At 41.3% G+C, this 19,644-nt stretch overlaps 3 protein-coding genes across 6 annotated transcripts in view; 2 read left to right on the top strand and 1 right to left on the bottom strand.

Annotated features, from left to right (window-relative positions):
* LOC148410126 (actin-related protein 2/3 complex subunit 1A-A) overlaps window positions 1-7,696 on the top strand; it is a 57,255-nt gene extending 49,559 nt beyond the window's left edge. Inside the window, exons 10-12 of one of the 2 annotated variants that reach the window (XR_015868194.1) lie at window positions 3,539-3,608; window positions 3,736-3,836; window positions 5,125-7,696. Coding sequence is in view for 1 of the 2 variants with exons in the window: in XM_088437207.1 (XP_088293333.1) it covers window positions 3,539-3,577 (39 nt within the window). In the remaining variant the exon portion in view is untranslated. Of the gene's footprint in view, window positions 1-3,538; window positions 3,609-3,735; window positions 4,486-5,124 lie in introns of those variants that run through there. The other variant, XM_088437207.1, reaches the window with a different exon arrangement.
* Window positions 6,242-19,418, bottom strand: LOC148410125 (uncharacterized). 2 transcript variants are annotated; one of them, XM_088437210.1, is made up of 5 exons: window positions 18,851-19,418; window positions 10,203-10,265; window positions 9,554-9,637; window positions 8,744-8,812; window positions 6,242-8,247 (listed from the first exon to the last, which is right to left on the bottom strand). In XM_088437210.1, the coding sequence occupies exons 2-5, from the start codon at window positions 10,230-10,232 to the stop codon at window positions 8,095-8,097; spliced, it is 336 nt and encodes a 111-aa protein (XP_088293336.1). In that variant the 5' UTR covers window positions 10,233-10,265; window positions 18,851-19,418; the 3' UTR covers window positions 6,242-8,094. The 2 variants fall into 2 exon arrangements, with proteins under 2 accessions (XP_088293336.1, XP_088293335.1); XM_088437209.1 differs by lacking the exon at window positions 18,851-19,418 and adding an exon at window positions 11,806-12,946.
* The window catches only part of wipi1 (WD repeat domain, phosphoinositide interacting 1), a 46,631-nt gene continuing 45,711 nt past the window's right edge, over window positions 18,725-19,644 (top strand). Inside the window, exon 1 of one of the 2 annotated variants that reach the window (XM_088437204.1) lies at window positions 18,725-19,246. In XM_088437204.1, the coding sequence (XP_088293330.1) occupies window positions 19,158-19,246 (89 nt within the window). In that variant the 5' untranslated portion in view covers window positions 18,725-19,157. The remainder of the gene's footprint in view (window positions 19,247-19,644) is intronic. The other variant, XM_088437203.1, reaches the window with a different exon arrangement.

The following is a 19,644-nucleotide window of genomic DNA, read 5'->3' as shown; positions in this document are numbered from 1 at the left end:
GTGGGATTTTGAAGTCGCCAGAGATCTACCAAATTTAAGTCTTTTGTCAGGTTACACAGTGCTTTTGAAGAAGATATCTGGGCATGGGTGGCAGAAGTACTGGACCTGTCTAGAGTGTTATCAAAGACTGCGTTCATATCAGCATCAATAATTAAATGATACTCAACTAAGGATAAAAGATCCTTTGTAATGGTTTGGAAAAAGGCATGGTCAAAAATGGTCGGAGCATATATACTAACAAAGGCAAATTTCCTTCCCTCTATTGAAGTGCAGCAATATGCTAGTCTTCCCAATGCATCAGAGTTAACTTTAATTATATTTATATTTAAATTGCGCCTCATTACCACCGCTACTCCTTTCGTACTGCTTCCATCAGAAGAGGCTACCACAGTTTTAAATCTCTTATTTTGTAGTCTTAGGGTATCAGCGGGCTTGAGGTGAGTTTCCTGTAGTAATGCTATATCAACCTTTTTCCGGTAAAGAAAGTCCAGGACTTTTGACCTTTTGAAAGGAGAGTTCAGCCCCCTAACATTAAACGACATCACGTTGTATTTATCTACTGTCATTATTGAGGTATGGTAAGAATAGACTGAAAGATCTGTAGCAAGTTTTCCCTGAGTCAAACACATTCAAAAAACAAACTGAGTTGGCCCATTTGTCCATGCTGCAACTATACCTTCCCATGTGGAAACCCGTCCTGACCAAACCCCCCCCCCCCCCCCCCCCCCCCCCCCCCCTCCCTCCACTCTTACAGTAACTAGAACATGTAAGAATACCCCTTGTGCAGCCAGGGCACCGAACAGGCCCTGGACTGTCACAGTCCTTCTTATTATGCGCACTCTTAGAGCTCCGACATATGCCCAAATAAAATAAATACAAATTAAAGTACCCAGAAAATAAATGAAACCCCATTTTAGAATACATAAATGAAAATGAAAAAGAAAATACCCTCAACAAATAACAGTAACTTAACACATAAACATTGTAAGATGTACATCGTTTGTAAAGTGAGGGAGAAATTTCACATTAAATTATAACCTGTTATTTCAAACCGGACCTTAAGTAGATTTTAATCTCCATGTATATTCACTATCAGACAGTCATTTAGCAGATATGCAAGCCGGATGGACAAACTGCCAGTCCCTGTTATTACCTGAAGAGGTGGTTTCATAATCAAAGAGATTGGATGAAAGCATGGGCGTCCGGTGTTTTCAAAAACTCTCTCAAAAAAGTCTCTCCGTTCCAGGTAACTTTCAGGGTTGCAGGGTATTGAAGAAAAGTCTGAATCCCTTTCTCCCTCAGCTCTCTCCTCACCGCAGTGAAGGAGCTCCGCTTTTTGGCCGTCGTAGAGGAGTAGTCGGGGAAGAGGCTAAGTGTCGTTCCGTCATCCAGATGAATAGGACCGTGTTTCCTGGCTTCACGTAGTATGAGATCTCTATCGTTGTAGCGGAGAAGTTTAAAGATGACAAGTCGTGATCTCCTATTATTGTTTGAAGCACTCCTGTAAGTGCCGTGTGCCCTCTCAATCTCAAAATCCCTGTCCGGTAGTGTAGGCAGCCAGATTGGAAGTGATTTCTTGAGAAAGCCCACCATATCATTCTTTTCTATACCTTCTGAGAGGCCAAGCAGGCGGATGTTGTTGCGTCTGCTGCGGTCCTGAAGTTCAACAAGTTGTTGTTCAATTGTGTCCAAACGTCTAGCATGGCTGTTCAGGATGGATTTATGCTCTTTCTGTTCTCCAGCTATTTTGTCGATCTTCGCGCACATAGTATCCATATGACTTGATAAGTCATTTCTCATTGCAGCCATCTCAGATCTCACCACATTTTCAAGCCTGGCCAGGGATTCATCCATGCTGCTAGCATTAGCAATAGTGTCGAGGCTGTTAGCTGGTTTAATTTTCTTCTTTTGTTTGGTTGAGGAAGGAGTCAAAGTAAATTGTTTGCGTGCCGTAGACATTTAGTTGAACGGGCCGACGAAAATAGGACAACACGTTGGCAGAGAAGAGGGCAAAACTTAAAAAAGTGGGCAAAATGTCCGGAGCTTTCTTATCGTGCGTGCAGTGCCATAGATCAAAGTACCCATCTTTGTGTCCTCCCTTCACAAATGTACGCCCTACAGATCGTCAGTAAATGTAATTCATCCTCAGAGGCATCAATTGTTAGCCAAGCACAGAAATAGCATCTTCTATTGTTTTAGCTTCCACTATTTCATCTCCTGGAACAGTTCTGTTTAAATTTTCCTCTAAGGGAGTCTGCAAATGGCTCTTGCTTGTGGGTTGAACAAGGGATTTGTCATTTCATACCCTGTGAACTAAAGAAAAAGAAACAGTATTGTCTTCACATGAATTTACAAATTGTACTCCAGTTTACCTTTCAGCTTGAGCTATTGAGGCTGCGGCACATTTTGAATAGCATCCTCAATTTGGACTCCGGTCACCTTTCCACCACCTCCACCTTCCTCTGGGTTTAGACAAGTAAACAAACACATAGACCAGTACGGCATGATATATCAACCGAAATGGCACTTCTGCTAGTGCTAGCGTTTGTTAACTGAAAAAACGCTGCATGCTTGTTCCCTCGTGTTCATGCAAATATGGCGAAGACAACAGTGACCACAACAAAACCTATTTAAGAAGATTTAGTATATCATACTGGTATCAGACGGAATTCAGGTCACCCTAGACCAGTGGTCCCCAACCCCCGGTCCACGGACCGGTCAACTGGTACCGGTCCGCGTGGGCTGCACCCGAAAAAATGTTTTGGAGATGATTTATTTTAACAGTTCATACGTTTGTGCTTGATCTCTGTTTTTTTGGCGCCGCCTTTGGCCGCTGATACATAGTGAGAAGTACGACCCCCCCGCAATATAATGTAAGGTGTTGACTGTTGGCCTCAGCCCGCTGTTGAGATCACATACACAGTGAGAAGGATGTTGTGGTTTACCCCCCCCCCCCCCCCCCCCCCCGACCCGCAATGTAAGTGTAAGGCGTTGCCTGGTCCGTGGTGATCAAAAGGTTGGGGACCACTGCCCTAGACCACAGAAATCTTGTTTTCATAGAGGAATCTGCCATACCCTATAGACGCACAGATGAGGTCATCTAAATCAATGACGTCTATTTTCACCATCAGAAGATCCTGTGGTGAAATTGTGGTAGTTTGTTGCCTGCTGTGCATAAAAAACAAATTTTAGAAAATAGTTTTTTTTCTGAAAATATTTTTCCCTGAATTCTGGAAATAGACTATTTTGACTTGACTTTAATGTCAAAATTGAGTGCAAATTCTGACATTCAAGTTGGAATTCTGACTTTAGTTAGAATTCAGAATTCAATTTAATTAAATTTGAATTCAAAGCAACAATCTCAGAATCTTGACATAACAGCATGATCACAAAAATAACACTTATTAAACAGGGAATTTTGATAAAAGGAAAAAAAAGAGAGAATTCTAATCATTAAAGAGTTCTGAATTGAGAATCCTGCCAACCTTTTTTTTTCTTCTTATTCTTCACTGGCCCTAATCCTCTTCTCTGTTGACAGCCTTTTTCTTACTACGATCTGTACATAAGAGCAGTGTAGCTGTTCAAGTAGAACGTGAACTACTGGTTTGGTTAGTAATACAATTAACTCAACCTTCTCCACAATGCCAACATATAACATTGACAACATTCACTATCATTGGCCTAGATTTATTTTTTTGTGAGACTAATCCAAATATTTTGCTCATGTTGTTTCAGAGTCAACTGTGCAGCTTTCAACAAGATGTAAAAAGTTGGCTCTCAATGTCCATGGCCACACCTTGTTTCATTGTCACTGGATGAAGCATCCTTGCACTGAGGCCAGTGTTGTTGTCTTTCCAAAAAACTGTGCAACCAGACATTCTGCTTTGTGCTGCTCTGCAGATAGGAACCCCATTCACACTATAGTAATAATAACAATAATAAGAAGAATAGGCAGGGTAAAAAAATGAAGCGGCATCATGTTGAAGAATGAAGAGCTGGAAATACACAGTCAGTCATTGCAACAGAGGCCTCCAGCCACATTGTGAGTTACAGAGGCTCACTGATGGTGGTCTTCACCTGCTGTAGCATCTGCATTCCTTCCAACTGCAATGCGCAGAGCAGTCCTTCATCTGTTTATTCTGTTCAGTTCTTTGTACTTCACTGCGCTCCTTGCAAAGAACTTGTACAACCACAGATTTTGATAACGGCATTTTCTTTCCTCTGAACATTTTTGTTTCATTGACTTCACTATTACTAAACTCTATGTGTTTCATTGTGTTTATTTATTTGATTTATTTGGAATTGATCTTATTACCTGCTTTATACAAAATATGGATTTTATGAACAAGTGGAAGCAAGAGCATCGAAAAATTCCATTCATTTCATGCATTTTAAGAGAAAATGCTATACTGAAATAAACAAGGGCCAAAAAAGGAAATTTTATTTACATGATACATCTTTGTTTAAATGTGCTTTTCAACAATTATTCGCAAGGAACTGGGACCAAACTGATTTTCGCTCAGCCGCAACATGGAATGCAGACCGCTGTGTTTTTTAAAGTGTTTTTTAAAGACATAGAATGATTTTACCTGTCCGGCCCACTTGTGATTAGATTTCCCTCCATGCTGTGGCTGAGCTAAAATCAGTTTGACACGCCTGGCATAAGATGATGAGCTACAGCAAAGACCATTGTATCCCACCCTGCTCTGGATGGGTGAACCCTTTCCTGTTCGACTCAAATGTATCATCGCATATTGTCGTCAGGGAGGAAATTTTTGTGCACGTTTCAGCCAGGTGTTTATTTCAAACACACATTTGAGAAAGGATGACTTCAAATCTTGTTATGCTGACTTAAAACCATCTCGTCTCATCTATTTTCTTTTTGCTAGGAGACCCTAATACACTGTTGTCACGTTCAGATGAATTTCGAAGAAAAAAATACGTTTTATTACATATTTTGGGAGTGTGGCATATTTTTGAAGAAAAAAAAGTCATACATTAGCAAGAAAGCAGTTGTACATTGAGAAAATGTTTTATTGTTGGAAGAATATTTGAACAATTTTCTTCAAAAAGTCATTTTCTGTGTTCACATTTTCATTTAGGTAATTTCTTTTTTTCTCTTAGAAATGTGTGGGTTGGCAACTGAAAGGAGACACAGTAATCAGCCATTCAATGTGAAAGAAGTATTGGGATGCCGAGCATCAACGTGGATGCTTCCATCGCTCCAGATAGCCGACGCTCACCAGAGATGGGAAAGTAAAAATCCTGCCACAGTTTGGCTTTAGGCACATGTGCTTTCACTTAACAGGTAAGTTAACAAGCTCACTGGACTAAGTTGATTAGAAGCACCTGTGGATAATGTCAAGCCGTGGCAGAGTTTTTACATTCTTGACCAATTAATGTCAAGCCGTGGCAGGGTTTTTACATTCTTGACCAATATTTCCTCATCCCTGATGCTCACTGTTAATAACAAGTCCCACTTTGTTTTAATTTTATTTGTCCTTATGAATAGCAAGTGGACTCAACTCACACGTGTTGGCGATGAAGGTCGTCAGGCATGGCGACATTTTTGGCGCGAGAGCAAAAGTGCACATCAATTGTTTGACTGTTTCAAGAATCTTTTTTTTTTTTGCAGATTTATTGAACAGCAATAAATGGGTTTTTGGTACACAAAAAGATTTGTAGGTATCAAATGGAGAGAACAAAACAAGGAACGATTATTTTTTTTGCTTAGTTTTATGGGGTCGCGCGATGGTGGATCGAGACAAAGGTGATGTTGCGTGCTAGGCAGCGGGAGTCATAGTTGGCGATATTGAGTCAAGTAAAGTTGGCAAGATATTGGCAGATTCGGACTTTCCCGATGAATACCTACCTGTCTATACCTGTCTAATACCTGTCTAAACACCAAGGATGCCTTTGTGCCTCCATCATAACACAGACTACTAGCTACAATGGCAAAAATATGGATACATATTAAAACCAAGCCGCCCTTCGAGTGAGACGGATAATGTTGATTAGTGATGTGTCGTTCGCGAACGAACCGGCTCTTAGAGTCGGCTCTGGAGCCTGTTCTTAATAGAGAGTCGCTCCTAACAGGACCGTCAACAAAGTGCAACGTGGTGAAAAGAAAAAAATGTATTAATTCGACTGTTGTGAAGTATAGAAACTCCAAAATAACTACACACGTCAGTCATAGCCCAATCATGTAAAAGCCGCTGGTTTAATAATGATTCACATTGCATATTTTTGATATATTTTTAATGAATATTTATCAATAATTAATCAATAGCTCAGCTGCTGGTTGGGTAAGAGACTTAAAAATAACTCCACACATAAATCACAAGCTCTATATCATGCTACAACCTCTGTTTTTCTAATGAATAGTTTTCCTAATTTTAATGATTTATTTAATGCTTTTTGGTCAATATTTACCTATACATTGATGAATAGTTTAAATGTTGATTAGCTTGGATACCCCAAAAATCGCTATAAGCATCATTCACATCCCCCCATTCATGCTACAACTTCTGGTTTTCTAAAAAAAAAAAAAAAAAAAACTAATATTGTCTTATTAGTTTTTTTTTTCTTATTGATCAATAATTACTAATATATTTATCAATAGCTCTGCGGTTGGTTGAGTTAGGGATCTCAAAGTCTTCACACATATTTGTCACATCCTTCCCTTCATGCTACAACCTCTGGTTTTCTAATAAATCCCTTTGCCTAATTTTAAGGATTTTTTTTATGCCTATTGATCAATATTTATTAAACAAACGCTTTTTCATCTAAAAGCACTGTTGCAATATGATCATCTTAATGTCTTTGATGTGTTCGTTGATTTCATAGTCACAAATTGTGGCGTTACTATTTTTTGTTCCCTTTTCACCTAGTAACTTGCAGTCTAGTCCCTGCGCACTCGCCCAGCCTCTGCTGTTCATAGAGATCAGTGGCATCTTTTCAGCGAAACAGACGGTTTAAATATTTTACAAATGTCTTTTTTTGCCAATGCAGTTAGTAGTCCATGTTATGATGGAGGCACAAAGGCATGATTGGTTTTTAGACAACTGCTAGAATAATTGTAAATATAGTGATTATACATTTACTACAAAATATAAATGCTTGCAATGAAGAAATGCTTTGCTGTGTGGATGATTGTGGTATAGGATTATAGTGACTATAAATCTGCTACAAAATATAACTGCTTGCAAAGAAGAAAAGGTATGCTGTGAGAATGAGTTTGAAAAAAACTGTCTTGGTATTATTTTGTCTCAAGCAGAAGGAAGGTCGCTCAAACCTGCCAGTTGGAGCGCTCCCACAGCTTTGACTCTTATCGATGTCTCGCTACGTATAATATTTTATCAGAAAGACTTGCTACGTATAATATTTTATCATACACACATAGAAGGACAAGTACACAAGGTTCCAGCCATAGACTTGCATTTTTTCCTGCCCCTTGAGGGCCGGGACATTCATGTAGTTAAGGAATTCTGTATCAAATAAAAGTAAGAGGGATCGGAGAGACTGGCAGTGCTTGTCCTTGTCCAGTTCCTCTTTGCTCCCCTCATGCATGAGTTCGATTGCCGTGTAGATTGCCGTGTCTCCTTTTTTTGTGTATAGTTTCTTTCAAATGTTTAACAAATGAACCTGACAACGACGTTTTGTCTGAGAAGTATTGATCGCGAAAGTCCCAATCTGCCTATATCTTGCCAACTTTACTTAAGTACGATAGTTAAGTAGAGTTGGCAAGACATTGGCAGATTCGGACTTTAACGATCAATACATCTCAACCAAAACAAAGACGTAAGCGACGAACAGCGTACCTCGGATAGCTGCAATTCTGCTCTCACTGACATTGACGAAAAATCCGCAACATCATCTTGGGGAAGGATGCAAATTCCAAATTTTGTTTTGAATTTGTATCCTTCCCCACATACAAGCACACACTAGCGTGAGTGGAAATCCACGTACGTTGTTTGCGACAAAGGAGTTGCCAGTAGGAGTGGCATCATAAGATGGCCGTCCTGCTGGGCACCCACGAGTGCGGCTCCACTGGCGCAGGTTGTGTCTCACTTCCTGCTCCTTGTCGCGGAGCTGTCAGCATCTCCTGCTTCTTCCTGGGCTTGCTCCAGCTTGGTCAACGTCTTTGCCTAACAAGTCCTGGATCACCAGCACAGCGCTCTTGGTTTTGTTCTCCTCCAGCTGAACTTGCAGGTCGCACTGATACTTCCTGATCATCTCGTTGTGGCCCTGAAGACACCAACAGTTGACACATAAACACCCTGCCATATTCAAACACCCTTCATTTAATAATATTAGCCCTTTTTAAACCGTTTTTCACAATTTTACGCAGAATTCTGTATAGTCTCTCATGAGACAGCAAATGCTGTTCATTGTTGGGAATTACTCAGATCATGTAATTGCACTGTTACTTCACTCGATAGAGCTCTGACTCCCATGTATGGCTCATGTAGAAATGAAGGACACGGGAAAAGATATTCCTACATCCACCATGTATGACAACCAGAGCCAATAGGTTCTCATTTTTGAGCTCCTCGAGAGTCAGTACCCTTGTTCTGTTTCCCTCCCAAATATGTGGTTAAAATCATTAGGATCATTTTCAAGCCCCTGCAGAGTTTGCTGATGAGCTAATCATTGTTCTGGTGAAAGGAACCAATAAAATACGATTTTTTGTTTTCCGCAAAATCCAATTCCTGACTTGAATATGGCCGTAAAAAGGACAAACCTGCTGAACATGATTGAAGCGCCTCGTAAAATCCTCTTCAGTCTTTTGGAGTTTGACCTCCAAGCACGTCTTTCTCGGCCAGACACACAAGAAGACAACGTGACGTCAACGGCTGGTGCTTGGAAAGGTGGCCACATGCTTCAGCAACTCTCAGAACAAAAGTCTCGCTTCAATTTATATAACAGGCAATTTTTGTTGACAATCCCAAGCAACTTAGCTGTTCCTTAGACATCTTGTTATTATCAAGCCCCTATCAGGGTGAACCTTGGTGAGAATCAGTGAAGCAATTGCTCTTTTGATCTTGTCAGGTCCGGCATGACAAGTATAGATAAAGATTCATGTCGGGGATTCGTCATGGTTTTTTCAAGGTCCCAATTGTTCTTAAAATAGTGTGAAATAGTTTCAATTGTTCTGAAATGATCTTCATGTTTTAGGTGTTGCAAGCAAATTTGAAATGTTCAAAATTTGCTTGGAGAATGTCTTGTGAACCTCTTACTAACTATTGCGACCTTGAACAAACCATGACGAATCCCTGACATGAATCTTCGTCTATACTTGTCATGCCGGACCTGACAAGATCAAAAGAGCAATTGCTTCACTGATTTTCACCAAGGTTCACCCTGATAGGGGCTTGGGGATAAAGATTTAGAGCTATCAAATGGAGTGAACAAAACAAATGAAAAACTCCAAGGCACGATTATTTTTGGCTCAGTTTTATGGTGTCACGCGATGGTGGATCGAGATCGAGGTGTGGTGTTGCACGCGGGAGTCATAGTTGGCGATATTGTGGGGAAGCGACGAACGGCGTACCTCAGATGACTGCATAGTCGGCAAGCTGGCAGATGATCTGGGACAGGCAGGGCCGGAACACGGGCAAGCAGAGATAGTCAGCGGCTGGCAGATGGTCAGGCACAAGTTGAGTCAGAAAACGGGCAAACAATAGTCAGCGGGCTGGCGGGAACATGGAATAGCAGGCAGGGTTGAGTGCTGGAAAGCTTGGTGTTGTGCACTGAGACAATCTTGTCACAGTATGTCAGCCCAGCCATTCAGTCTCCACCTCATCACACCTGCTCTATCCCCCTGCCAATTGGCTCAATCATTAGCAGCTGCTGCCAACCCCCTGTTCACTATATAACCCGGCCTCTTCCTCACTGCCACTGCCAGATTGTCTCCATGCGCCACGCCGAGCTTTCCAGCAATTCTTCCTGCCGGTTTATCCATGTATCGACCTTGTCTGCCCGATAGCTTGACTTTTATACCCGACTTTTAGTGCTTCGACTGAGCACTGCCGATTTAATCCCCCAGCTCGAGCCCCTGTCCCATCTGCACCATCTCATACAACTGCCTGCCATGCCCCAGCTCCTCTGGTTCCCAAGGCCCCTCCACAGTGGCCCGTCCTCATCTGCTTCTGCTCCAGCAAGTATTCTCCAGCAAATAAACATTCTATATCAAATCTTACCTGCCGGTGCATGCGCTTGGGTCCTCCCATCTCTTAGCGGTGACAAATATGGATAGGAAGGTTCTGGAAGGAAGAGAGCGGGTCATGTGCTGAGCAGGTGGTTAGCCGCAGCTGTTGATTGGTGCTGATTCGCACTGATGGACTGTGACATCCGACAGTGGTTACACATTCTAATGTACTTCACATCACTACTGGCATGGAACAATTATGACAATGATATATTTGTACAATTTAACGTGACATTTAAAATATACATTCATCGCATTAAAAAAAGTCTAAGATGATTATTAATAGCTTTCCCTTCAAATTAACGCTTGTGCGACTTGACAAATTCTTTGTTCTTTGTATCAAAGGCATTTCACATTAAAAAGAAGGTATCAAAAGACACTAGAGAGTTGAAAGTTTCCCAGATGATGAGAGCATGTCAAAATTCAACATGGCACATATTGGAAATATGTGTTTTTTAAATGCAATGTATCAATGAAATAGTGCGTTCATGAAATTGTGCTATTCTAATGAGGACTGATACAACTGGAAATCAGTATAAGAAACAGGAATGACTTGGCCTCGAAGACAGAGACCAGATGCCACCTAGAAAAGAAACAAAAGGCTTCCTCTAACACCACAGGGTGAACTGAAGAAAACATTGAAGATTTATGACACACCGATTTCCCCCTCTTCAAAAGAATGGTCGGCGAATAAAAGACAACGGGTTTTAAAGACACCATCCCCATGCACACACATGTGCACACACGCACACACGCACACACACACACACACACACACACACACACACACACTGTTACACCCAGCCTAGGGGAACTGGGATATAACGTGTGTGCTCCCCCGTCCGTACCCTCACCACCAGAAAAAGCCCATGAAACTAAAGTTGTTGAGAACAAAAACAGTAGCTTTTATTGTCTTCGAAGGGAGAGCAAACAAACAAAATAATAAGCAAAAGATCTTCTGAATCCCTAACTAACTAGCCAAACAAAAAGGAAACGAATGACAATTGGCTCACTAGCTACCTAACGCAAAAACAGGAGGAAAAGGGTTAAACCAAAACGGCGTCTCCCTCCTACTACTGCTCAATCTACAGATTCTTACAAACACAGCGAGCAACACAGATGCACACTATCTAACAATTTCTGAGGTGGCGTTTTCTGGCGGTGGGATGACTGGAGAGAGACATAGTTTGGTCCATGGGCTGCTTAAATAGGGTGGCAAATCAGGAGAGCCAGCCAATAGGACGACACCACCTGCACACAATTGACACACTCCAACCAAAAGGCATTCACACACACGCACACACACAAACAAAGGAGAACACAGCAGAACACATACAAAAACTACATATGACCCATGGGTCATAATACCCCCCTACCTAAAAATCGGACATTTACCCCCTAGAGTAAATGTGTGATCAACGGGATCGGGACAAGTTATCGGCAATGACGTTCTCAAGTCCCTTCTTGTAACGAATCTCCACATCAAAGTTTTGGAGCAACAGTGACCAGCGCATCAGGCATCCATACCCGCCACCACCACAAAAGAAAAAACTGCCAACAAACAAGAAGAGACAACACGAACACACGATACTCACCCAAAGACGAAGTGAAAAAAAAAATGGACGAGCCCCCAATATGTTACACCCAGCCTAGGGGAACTGGGATATAACGTGTGTGCTCCCCCGTCCGTACCCTCACCACCAGAAAAAGCCCGTGAAACTAAAGTTGTTGAGAACAAAAACAGCAGCTTTTATTGTCTTCGGAGGGAGAGCAAACAAACAAAATAATAAACAAAAGATCTTCTGAATCCCCAACTAACTAGCCAAACAAAAAGGAAACGAATGACAATTGGCTCACTAACTACCTAACGCAAAAACAGGAGAAAAAGGCGTCTCCCTCCTACTACTGCTCAATCTACAGATTCTTACAAACACAGCGAGCAACACAGATGCACACTATCTAACAATTTCTGAGGTGGCGTTTTCTGGCGGTGGGATGACCGGAGAGAGACAGAGTTTGGTCCGTGGGCTGCTTAAATAGGGCGGAAAATCAGGAGAGCCAGCCAATGGGACGACACCACCTGCACACAATTGACACACTCCAAGCAAAAGGCATTCACACACACGCACACACACAAACAAAGGAGAAAACAGCAGAACACATACAAAAACTACATATGACCCATGGGTCATCACACACACGCACACTCACACCTGCATTCCACTGTGTGACTACATGCCCCAAAAATGTATAATAACTCAATGTGAAAGGTGAAAGGTTGCCATTTTCTGCTCCGACCTGTGGTAGGATTGGCCCGAGGCTTTGTGTACTTTCCCACTCTCTGTCGGGATTAAATAAATTGTTTCACTATGTTGCGGTATGAGCAATCTTTCAACAAAAACGAACATGCTGGGAACTAGTTTGATGCGAGAAGTTTTTCTCAGTTCTTTACATGACCACTAAGTTATCACACTACCAGCAGTATGCCATCCCTTGGCTAAAAAAAATAAATACTGTGAGAATGATGTTGAAGAATATTGCCCAAAAAAGGTCCAAATACAGTGAGTTAAGTTAAAATTTATTTTGGCTTTCAACTCAAGCATTCCATTCTACGGACATCGCTGTGTCGACATCTAATGATGACTTGAAATACTTTGCTGAAAATATTCTCCATAGCGCACCGCCGAACCGGTTGTGTTTCTTCTGCTTTGGCGAGCTTTCCTTCGATGTCCTGTTTCCTCGGCGGATTGTCAGCAAGATGCGCAATTTTGCTCTCAATGGAGAGAGCTGGTAGTGCAACACTTAAGTATCCATATGCTGTTGTTATACAGAATACTGTGTAGTTTTTTGAGGGGGTGACGTTTTTAATTATATATATATATATATATATATATATATATATATATATATATATATATATATATATATATATATATACAGTCGGCCCCCGGTTTACGAATACCCTCTCTTACGAACATTTCGATTTACGAGCGTGGACTTACGAGCAATCTGACATGCCAGCCATTGGATTTGTTCATATATTTTCGCTTTGCCACGTCATCAAATTCAGTGGTTAAAGCTTGTCACGTGAACGTAAAACGATATTGCTCTTAGAGTGTCACAGTCACTGTTTCAGTCACTGTTTCAGTCACGGTGTCAGTCACGGTCTCACTCACGGAGATGCTATTGGCCGGCGTCACATCAATCACAGAAATGCCGATATGCTATTGGCCGAACGCCTTTATCTAGCTTGATGGCACAGCTGGTCGGGACGGAAGGAAGGAGAGAAAATGAGTCAAAAACGGAAGGAAGGAATGTTGTGAAGACTTTGCAAACTTTATCTGTTAGACATGGCTTCTAAAATTGTAAGTGGCGGTAAAGGAAGAAGTAAGAGGATTATGACAATAGAAACCAAGCAGGAGATAATCAAAAAATATGAAGGAGGCGCGTGCATAGTTAACCTTGCTCGTGAGTATGGACGGAACTGCTCGGCAATCTTCTAAGGGCAAGACTTTCCTTGCCAGGGACGGACCTCGCTCGACAACAAAATGGAGAGGCTTCTTCTATTATGGATTAAAGAGAAGGAAATCGCCGGTGATATGTTTTAGTTTGAGAAAAGTTCTTGTTTAAGAAAATAAATCAATAAATTCTGCGGGTTGGTCTCTGCTCACCTCCATCTCCACTCAGCTCAAGTCACGTCACCCCAAAGGAAAACGTCATTTATCCTTTGTTCATCCATGCTTGTTATATTAACTGTCCAGTAGATTATGGTACTAATTTTAAATATGTGTGTAAATTCGTCATGGTTTTCACTATGATTTCACCACGCGTTGCCAGTCAATGTGGACGTACAACTGACCTCGTTTTGTCAAATCAACGAAAGCATCTGCTCATGCATGACACGGTAACGCTGATATGCTATTGCTCTTAGAATGTCACAGTCACTGTTTCAGTCACGGTGTCAGTCACGGTCTCACTCACGGAGATGCAATTGGCCGGCGTCACGTCAATCACAGAAATGCCGATATGCTATTGGCCGAATGCCTTTATCTAGCTTGATGGCACAGCTGGTTGGGACAGAAGGAAGGAGAGAAAATGAGTCAAAAAAACGGAAGGAAGGAATGTTGTTAAGACTTTGCAAACTTTATCTGTGAGACACGGCTTCTAAAATTGCTAGTGTCGGTAAAGGAAGAAGTAAGAGGATGATGACAATAGAAACCAAGCAGGAGATAATTAAAAAAAAAAAAAAAAGATACGAAGGAGGCGCATGCATGGCTAGTGAGTATGGCCGTAACTGCTCGGCAATCTTCTAAGGGCAAGACTTTCCTTGCCGGAGGACGGACCTCGATCGACAACAAAACGGAGAGGCTTCTTCTATTATGGATTAAAGAGAAGTAAATCGCTGGTGATATGTTCTAGTTTTGAGAAAAGTTCCCGTTTAAGGAAATAAATCAATAAATTCTGCAGGTTGGTCTCTGCTCCCCTCCGCCTCCACCCAGCTCAAGTCACATCGCCCCAAAGGTAAATGTCATTTTTCCTTTGTATATTTATGTTATTTAATTTAACTGTACAGTAGGTTATGTTACTCATTTTTAATATGTGTATAAAGTCGTGATGTTTTTACCTAAGGTTTTTGCACGCGTTGCACGCATTCACGAATTAACATAGGTTTGGATTGCCCGTCATACAAGCAGTTCGAGTTACGAGCGTAGCCGCTGAACAGATTAAGTTCGCAACACGGGGGCCCACTGTATATATATATATATATATATATATATATATATATATATATATATATATATATATATATATATATAGTTGATCTCACCCATATTTGGTATTTTGCAGCGTTGCAAATTTTTCAATGCAATATATCCGAAAGACAACAAAAAATCTATACAAATATAAATAACAAGGTACGAGGTTTTATGATGACATGAAAATAGTATATAAACGTATGTGAAACGTTATCAAATCATTTGCGACGTAGAATAATTGCCTGTCATTTTTCAATATTCTTTTTTTAAAAAATTTTTAGAGCACGTATCGGTATGTTTATTTGATCTTTTTTCCTTTTGCTTATATGTTCATACGTCTGGTTAAGGTTTTTTTGTTACAACCTCCTTCCAAAATATGCAAAAGTGTCTTCTAATTTTTTTTTTCCTGTTTTCAAAACATTTGTAAAAATGAATTAGGCAATGATATGAGGCTGAAAAATTGAAATATATTTTACACTCAAAATTGATTACAGTGCCCTGACTCAAAACCTCGTCACTGTCATAAGACAACACAAATGAATAAAATACAGCATTTGTTCTCATTATTATTGGTAACTACTATACATTGTAAATAGCAATTCATATATTATAAATAACAGATGGGCAATTCATCAGTACTGATGACGGAACGACGTTTTGCCAACAGACAATATGTCAATGGGACAGCTCATCGATCTTACTTGCATTGCCCCAACCTATAAACATGATTTGTTAATGTTTTTTTTTCTAATTTAAAATAAGTTTAAATATATTTGAAATATACAGTGACTAAATAAAATATAAAATTCATGAGAAAATCAGATTGAAAGTTAGAACTATGAACCAATGTTACTTGTGTAGGATACTTGTGGGCAAGCAGTTTTAAAAAATATTTTTCTAAGAATATGGGAAAAAAATGTAGAGAATTACGTAATTGTTCAAAACACTAATTGCAGAATAAAGATTCAAGATAAACCCTATTAACATATATCATGTGAAATATTTGTTTATATTATTTGTATGCAGTGGACCCCCATGTTACAGCATCCCTGATTTACCTTATTTTCATGTTGCGACGTGGAATACTGAGTTTTTTTTAATCCCCTTTTTATGGTGTTTTCCCGGTTTTGCATCAAAAACAACTGTCATGACCCTAGGAGCTTGGCTGTATTTGTGTTGTTTCGTCTCCATCTGCAGGCGTTTTTAGGTAATTACATTTATATTCAGTTGTCCCTGCAACGCGTCACAATTCTGGTCTGCTATTGGTCGGCCTCTCCTCACGGAGATGGTGGTCTGCCTCACCCATTTCAAAATGGTGGAACAGTAAAGCTTTATTCGATTGTGAGTGGTTACAAAACTGTATTTATAGTGCATTTTACTGCTTAACTCAAAGTTGAAAGGGTTAGCCATGGGTCCTAAGATTGACGAAGAAGAGAGAAGTAAGAACATGATTTATATGGAAACGATGCTGGAGATAACCCTTATTAGGGAAGCTGGGCATAACAAGCGCCACTCAAAGGTAAATAAATCCTTTCTATATTTTTTTGATATTTTCTGATTGTATACAGTACATGTAAATTACATATACGTAGCACTTAGAAAACCATTCTGATACCAATTTCTTTTATGTATGTACAACTTTGATGTTTTGGGGATTCTAAACACATTGGCTATTTAACATAGGTTTGGATTGCCGTCATACGGTGAATTTGCCCTACGAGCATAACCACGGAACGGATTAATCTCCTAAAACGGGGGGTGGGGGGTGGGGGGGGGGCACTATTTTATTTCAGGTAAAATGATTCTGGACATTTATTCTAATTTGTTTAAGTGAAGTCTCTCATTCATTGTATGATAATTGTGGCAACGAGTCCGAGGCAGAGGTGTGGTTCCAATATGTTGATTGTGCTTTCTTAAAACATTAAAAATAGTGGGAGTACTTAAATAAGGCTGGAACATCCTTGTCCGGTACACTAGAGAGGCGAGGCACTTCCAATCAATTAAAACCACCACCTAGTGAACCACACGCATACTGGTGAACACAACAAAAAATAAAATCACCAACACTGAAATTGGAAGCCCTCATCCAGTGACGCCGGAGGTGAGATTCCAGCCCTGTAAAAGACAATTTAAAAGAGAGTTAATAGTTTCGCGAACCAACAAGAATAGCTAAAATACTAAAATCAACACAAAATGGGTGTTAAAAGTCCAGTAAAACAAATCACAGTCCAAACTGGGAAGAGGGCGCTGACTCCCGCCCGGGAATCCACGGAGGCGGACGGCTGAGACGTGGAGCACCTCCGGCTGGATCAGGTGAATGCTGCTCGGACGTGAAGGTCCCGTAAAACCAGCTAAACAAAGCACCAGCGGCTACAACATTCAATGTCCGCTGCATGGGGAAATACAAGAAACGATCACGCACCACAGGAAGAGACTCACCCATGTAGAGCAGACACTCACGTCAATGGGGAAGATGAAAACACAGCCGCTCATTCGCTGTGTTACCGATCAAACTGATTTTAAGCAAAGTTTGCTGCGTTGTGCCCCTCAGGGCCTTACTTTAACAACAACCTAAAATCGAGATCCAGATATCAATTTGGCTTTGGGCTTGTACAAGGCGGCAGCCAACAGACATTACCTTAAATAACTCATGAGACGTTAATAGGAGGTACCCCGGAAGTGAGTAGAACTCTACGTAAATGCATCAGTGAAGGGCAAGAGTATGACTGTGTTTTATAGCGGGGCCTGAAGGAAATTCATATTTTTCAAATTTAATATATCGATAAAATAGTGTGTACATGGAACTGTGTTATTCTAATAAAGATTGACACGACTTAATGTCAGTATAAAGCAGATATGGTCCTGGCCTAGGGGAAATAAAGACAAGTCGGCACCTCCAAAAGGAACAGATAGCATCCCCCGAGACAACATTCCACCAGGAACAAAAGGCTAGGTGTGGCCTTCAAGAGAAGATATCAGCCAGGGTTTATGGTGGACAGACCTCCTCCCGCTTCAAAGAACAAAGACTTTTGAAGACGCCATCCCCACACAAACAAACACCCACGCCTGCACGACACCATCCCCACACAAACAGACCCCCACGCACGCACGCACGCATATGCACGCGCACACACACACACACACACACACTTGCATTACACAGTGGGACTAGATGCCCCAAAAGGGTATAAGAACTGAATGTTGAAGGTAAAACGTTGCCATTTTCTGCTCCGACCTGTGGCAGGACTGGACCGAGGCCTCGTGTACTTTCCCACTCTATCTGGATTAAATCAATTGTTTCACTATGTTGTGGTATGAGCGATCTTTCAACAAAAACGAACACGCTAGGAACTAGTGAAAAAGCAAGAGGCTTTTTCTAGATTCCTTCAGGCCTTAATTGTAAATTGGCCACCGCTGTGAGGTGCAGGGTATAACCCCTGCCACCAGGAGGCAGCTCTAGCAACTCATGCTACATAATTATCCAGAAAGTGCGATTGTTTGAATGTTTTTGTTATTGTTCTTTGTTCTGTTATATTGACAAAGAAAATGTTGAGGTGAAATGTGAAACAAACATAGGTCAGTTAATTTAAAAAAAAAAGTGTTAGTGCTTGTGGCACAGTTGGATGATTGATGGGCCTTCATCTCACCATCACTAACCGTCTGTGCATATTATATCCAAGATTGATTTGTTTGGTGTAGACGATAAAGTAGACTTGAAGCGTGTTTTCTGTTCCGCGTGCTATGAATAGGCTGACAAAAACAAAAGCGCCGGTCCGATTGCTAGCCAATGAAAATACACTTGTTCACGGCAGCCCAATCATAATCCAAAAGCACGACAGTCCTATCATTATCCAAACGAGTGACAATATGTTCCACTACAAACCAATCGGAAGATGCGGTCTTATGACGTCACGCAGTCAGCTGTTCTTGTTTTTGCTTCTTTTCCTCCCTTATTTTTTCTTCAAGGTCTGCGAACCGGCATCCTAAAATCTCGAAACTCAAACAGAATTTCGAGATTTTTCACACGGGGAAAATCACCGACTCAGTCCTAAGGACTCACGCGTACACTCCCCACTCCACTTTTCTGCCACATTGGAGTCGTCTTTTGCCGACATCGAGGGAAGAGGTGCTGCCGATCCCAGGCCTCCAATCCACGGCGGAGGGAGGGGAGGAGGTCGCTGGGAATCGGGATGGAGTCAGCCAAGGGGGCCAGAGGGCCGGGTGGACCCGACCCACCGGGAGTCAGCTTTGTATGCGCCTCGTTCAACCAAGACGCCACGTAAGGAAGCAGATGCGAGTGCGTGACTGTCCGGGACTTCCGTCTTCCGTCATCATCAATGTCGTCGGTCGCTTAGTTTTTCAAACCCTCCAACTCATTAGTGGATTCTTAAGGTTTTTCCTGCGGCGAATCCACAGTGTCAGCGGATTGTTGTTTACATCATACGTGCACCAGTGGGCTGACCTCTATAAAATCTGTTCGAAGATGCTGGTTCAACCTTTCTGTCTCAAAAAACGTCAACCGATGTCGTTTGCCTCTTTTTTTGTCACTGCCCGCTTGTATTTTAAGCAAAAGCTTAGTTTTCATGAAGGATACGATCGCGCTTTAGCCGTTTTACGTTGCAACTCTGTAAGTAGTTAGCTTGCTTTAAGCAAAACGATTTTTAAAGTAGAGGATAC

Source organism: Hippichthys cyanospilos, chromosome 16, assembly GCF_059441005.1.
Source record: "Hippichthys cyanospilos isolate Australia breed blue-spotted pipefish chromosome 16, RoL_Hcya_1.0, whole genome shotgun sequence".
Lineage (NCBI taxonomy): Eukaryota > Metazoa > Chordata > Actinopteri > Syngnathiformes > Syngnathidae > Hippichthys > Hippichthys cyanospilos.
The sequence above is the reverse complement of the archived record's forward strand: the minus strand, read 5'-3'. Positions and strand labels throughout refer to the sequence as shown.